The sequence below is a fragment of the Morchella importuna genome (assembly GCF_003444635.1).
Source record: "Morchella importuna strain M04M26 chromosome Unknown Morimp01GS038, whole genome shotgun sequence".
In the NCBI taxonomy this organism is placed as follows: domain Eukaryota; kingdom Fungi; phylum Ascomycota; class Pezizomycetes; order Pezizales; family Morchellaceae; genus Morchella; species Morchella importuna.
Genome location: NW_025763435.1, coordinates 548,275 through 553,631, shown reverse-complemented (window position 1 = coordinate 553,631; position 5,357 = coordinate 548,275). Strand labels below are relative to the sequence as shown.

Genomic DNA, 5,357 nt, shown 5'->3' with positions numbered 1-5,357 from the left:
ATTCGGAAGACCACGCAAGTATAGTGGGGGCCGGCTATACGAGGCCCGCCACTGAACGTACCCCGCATGATGATAATGAAACAGATACTAATCAACCGAGACGTAACCCAGTACGGGAACGGAAAGCTCCGGTCAGATACGGACACAACATTCAGCATGACACTACCCTAACAGAACCAACAAACTATCACCAAGCGATCAACAGTCCTGACTCCGAAAAATGGCAGAATGCTATGAAAGTTGAACTCGACTCACTCGCAAGGAATAATACATGGAATCTGGTCAACACACCGGATCACCGCAAACTGGTCGACTGCAAATGGGTATACAAAATCAAACTCGGGCCCGATGGCAACCCCATACGGTACAAAGCCCGACTAGTCGCAAAAGGCTTCTCACAGGTCCCTGGTCAAGATTTCGATCAAACCTATGCCCCCGTCACCCGATATGAATCCATCAGACTACTCTTCGCTCGCTGCCTTCAAACCGGCGGCCAATGCGATCAGATGGACGTCACAAGCGCATTTCTATATGGCGAACTTAAGGAAGAAATCTACATGAAATCTCCTCCAGGCTACCCCACTCCCGGCAAAGCATGCAAACTGATCAAATGCATCTACGGACTCAAACAATCCTCAAGGAAATGGTATGCCCGCCTCTCAAAAGCGCTAATCAAAATAGGATTCAGAAAAGCAGACTTCGACCCTTGTGTCTTCATACACAAAACAGGGGAAGTTGTCATCGCAATATACGTGGACGACATCCTCATCTTCTACTGGTCCGCTGAACGCAAAAACCGCGTCAGCCTCCTCCTCCACTCTGAATTCGAAATGACGGAAACTGGCACAGCCAACTGGGCACTCGGAATCCACTTGATCCACACTAAGACTGGCATCATCCTATCACAGGAAGCCTATCTCAAGCGTGTACTCATCAAGTACGGTTTTAACGAATCCAGACCTGTGGCAACACCTATCGACAATAACGTCCACCTCCAAAAAGGAACGGAAGCTGAGAAAATCGACGATCCAACAATTTATCAGTCAATAATCGGTTCACTCATGTACGCAGTAATCGGCACTAGACCCGACCTCGCCTACACCGTCACCATGCTCTCGCAATTTTCCTCCTGTCCTACCAAGGCCCATCTGGCAGCAGTCCACCGCGTCCTCCGTTATCTCAAGGGTACCCTCGATTGGTCACTCTCCTACGCCAAAATGCCACCAACTGCTCTCATAGGCTATAGTGATGCAAGCTATGCCTCTGACATCGATGATCGCCGCTCATTCACCGGCCACTGCTTTATGCTAGGGGAAGCCCTCATCTCCTGGCGCTCTTATAAGCAACGATCTGTCGCCACTTCTACAACTGAAGCGGAATACATGGCCCTCTCAGACACCAGTCGACAACTGATCTGGTTAAGGAATGCAATCCACGAGCTGGAACGAAAACCGAATCTCTCTTTCATCCTTCGAGGCGACAACAACGGCTCTCTCTCTTTGGTCAAGAATCCTGTCTTTCATAAAAGATCTAAACATATCGATGTACATTTTCATTTTGTTCGGGAACGGTTTGAGGATGAGTTATTTGAACTGGAGTATATTCCTACGAACGAGAACGTGGCGGATTTACTTATAAAGGGATTGGACAAAGGCAAACATGTTTTATTTTCTTCTACTATTCACTGTGGCTCACGAGGGGAAGTCTTGAAATAGGGCGCTCGGCACGTTTCATAGTTCTGGAAGATTCTCATTATTTCATTATAGTATTCGTCATTGGCGTATGACTCACTTTCCTATTAGTCATTCTATTACTCACACGTCCATGACTCATTGTATTTCTTTTGTACTACCTTTCATTAGTATAAATACGGGGCATTCCCCCTTAGCTAGAACAATCAACACGATCAATTACTTCACTTCTCCTACATACTTTCTCTAAAGATAAGGTCAGGTAAGCCAAATTAGTATTGACCATAACAACGTAGACGTATCCGTCGCTTAGTTACGACATGTACGCATTAGGGCACCGACCAAAATTGACATATGATGGCAATATCGATCACTACCAGCGTCACTACAGTACGGCGCCCTATATTCAACGACGCCCACCATCTTTTTCGCAACTTCTGTAGTTAACACGAGTAGCTCTTGCGAAGCAGATCGTTGATATTAGAAGATCGTGTATACAGATAAAAGCTTGGGAAAAGAGGCCAAAAACTGTTAGGATGGACACCCATCACCGAGTGTCTGGACAGCTAATGCGCCTATTCAACCAGAGAGGCTATTAGCGTATCTAGAGTTATTTCTCGTCACCAATCCAGGTATACTTCATGCGATATCGATATAAGTAAGACCACTCAACCACACATCCTCATCACCAGCCATCACTCGACCTCGCCAACAACGCCAACCCACTTAGCACCACCACACCCACAGACGTGGCTCTATATTCCCACCCCTCACCTCCTCCTCGGGCCAGCTTATCCGCCTGACAGCGACTGTCCCGGGGAAATTCGAACGTTTCCTGTTTTCTGTGCATGCTGCAATGCAAGCCTAAAATAAATCCCGCTGCGCTGGCTCACGCTTAACGCCGCTCCCGGAATGCTTTTCATACTCGCATGTAGCATAAAGAACTAGAAAATGTAAATGCCTATTTGTATGGCAGATCGGCGCTACTCCATACAAATAATCCCTTGCATTTTCTGGTTCTTTATGCTACACGCGAGTACGTGTCAAGCACATTCATGCACGAAAATTGGGCACATAAACTATGGCTGCATCCCATTCCTGGATTTTCTATCCTATCCTCCTCCTCCTCCTAGCTAGGTAACCGGAACCGAACACCAAATAAGACATGGAAAGCTCTAATACTACAACTACTACTCTATGAAGAAGAAAGAGAGCAAGCGAGCGAGCGGGTAGCTAAATACAATGAAAAACGAGGGTGTAAGAAGGTATAATAAAGAAGAGAAGAAAAGAAAAAAACCCAAGACCAAGCAGAACCAAACACCTAAAAATAGCGAGTGAATATATAATAACACAGCAAAAGTATTAAAATAGTGAGTAAGAAGCTGTAGCAACCAGGGACATAAGCAAAAAAAAAAAGAGACCAAAAAATAACTCCATCGGCAACACATAAACTCCATGTTCTCAGGGGATATAATCAAAAGGGGAAAGAAAGGATATAGAAAAAAGGAAAAAAAGAAAAGGAAAAGGGCGCTAACTATCCACAAATAAGATATCCAAGAGGTGGAGGGGCATATACAGATCAATGATAAGTCTTCAACGAGGGGAGAAATGGTGGGAAAGATGAGAGGGGAAAAGGCCCACAAGACGAAAGAAAAAGAAAGAAAAACATAGTGAAATAATCAAAATAACAGCCAGGCCGACCAGCCCAGCCCAGTCCACTCGTCCATCAACCATAATCATGATCGGTGCGTGGCTTACTCCCTAACACGACTAACCCACAGGTGCGTGGGTCCCTCAATGCCCATCTTCTTGTCCCTCCTTCGCCAGGCCCTGTGCAACTTCATACCATTCTCATGCACCTCCTTCTCCGCATCTGCCAGTTGCTGGGTCAACTCTGCCAATCGTTTATTCATATCCTCCCTTGCACTCCTATTATGCGTGCTTGGGTTCGGCGGTAGCAGCTGCTTGATATCCCAAATCTCGCGCTTGATATCTGACCGTTTTGCCGCAAGCTTATCTTGCTCCCACTCCAGCTGCTCAATATGATCCCTTGGTTTCTTCTCCTCCTGCTGCTGCTGCGGCGGCGGCGGCGTCTTGGGGCGCTTGACCTCCTGTAGTGGGAGTGGCACACTCGGGATGCTGATCTTGCTGACGGCAGATTTGTACTGACTCGGGATCTGCGGCATCGATGGGATGTTCTCTGACAGCGCTAGCTCCTGCGGTGTTGGTAGTGGCTCAAAGGTGGACTGGCGGATATGCAGCCGGATGGGGTCGTTATATCTGGTCGCCACAGTGTTGACAGTTGTGACGGTGTTGCTCCTTCTATGGAGGCCCTCCCGCTCACGTGTGTCTAGCCAGTCATCGATCGAGACAAAGTTTGGCGGCTTTGCAAGAGCAATGGGGGAGGGCGCTTCTAGCGGGTCCAAGATGTCGCTGTTGTTGTGGTCCGACGAGTATGATGGGGTCTCCACCGGCCTGCGGCGCCCAGAAACTTTCTCCTTTACATTTCCAAGCCCAAAGCCTCTGCGTGAGCTTCCCTCTGGAGTAGTGGACTTGCCACGGATCGTCTCGGCGGAGGATTTGGCGCTGAGGGAGAAGTTGGGGTTTGTAGGCGGGGCGGGCTTGCGGTGGATTTTTTTGCGCTGCTGCTGTGGTGGGGGCAAGCGCGGGAATGAGTTTGAGGATGACATGCTTTCCGTCTTTTTGTGGGTGAGTGTTGATGATGCTGAGGAAGATGCAGTGGAAGTGCTGAGGTTTTTAATTTTCAAGGGAGTGGGCGGGCGCAGGCTTTCTTCTTCAGAGTCTTCTGAAGAACCATATGAGTCGTCGCGCAGGCTGGATCCTCTATATAATGAGCGCAAATCCAAGGGTTAGCATGTGTTTCAAGTAGACAAGTTACAGATATTCAATGCAACTCCAGCACCAGATTGACAGCAACGACCGTTGGTTCCTAATCTACACGAAACCTACAGGACCGCGCCCATCTATACAAATACAATGCCCATGGTACGCATACTATCCATCCCCAGTAGGGACCACCAGGCACCCTCCAAACGCCAAACCCAACGAAACATCTTCCACAAAATAGAAGGTGACAAACAAACAAGAAAAACGGCGCCAACTTACACACTCGGAATGTCCGGCAAGCCCTTGAAGCTCGCAATCTTATACCCAATGGTATACGGGTTCCCACCGATGCTCGGCAGCGGTATCGGTCTTCCATCCAGCCCCAAGATCTGCCCCGTGAGATGTGTGTTTGTGCTCTCGGTGAGCGTCGGGTAGCCAATTGCCGGCTCCTTGGGTCGCGTGTAGATGGGTAGTCTGTTGAACATTGTCGTGATTGTGCTGGTGAGCGTCGTCATGGCGAAGGTGTTAGTCTAGAGATTCCCCCTTTATAATATTTTTTCTTCCTTCACTAAAGAAAAATGTAGTTCACCGATGATGGTGATTACGGGTGGTGATGTGGTATGGGTGGGGTGTGATATATGTATATGTATGGGATGGGTTTAATCTAAATGCAGGCGGGATGATGATGATGCTGATGATGGGTGGTTTTGTTCAAATAAAGGGTTGTACAAGCTTAAGGGAATAGGCGAAATCAAGAAATATTTCTGATAATGGGGCAAAAATAGAACTCCGGGAATTAAAAAGAAGACTTGTATATGC

The 5,357-nt window shown here is 47.7% G+C and overlaps 1 protein-coding gene across 1 annotated transcript; it reads right to left on the bottom strand.

The window, feature by feature from the left end:
- Nucleotides 1–3,445: 3,445 nt before the first annotated feature.
- Nucleotides 3,446–5,053, bottom strand: LAJ45_09767 (uncharacterized protein; the record flags this gene model as incomplete). The annotated part of the gene is made up of 2 exons (XM_046119306.1): nucleotides 3,446–4,535; nucleotides 4,818–5,053. 2 exons carry the CDS (start codon nucleotides 5,051–5,053, stop codon nucleotides 3,446–3,448), a joined length of 1,326 nt encoding a protein of 441 aa, XP_045967628.1.
- Nucleotides 5,054–5,357: the final 304 nt, after the last annotated feature.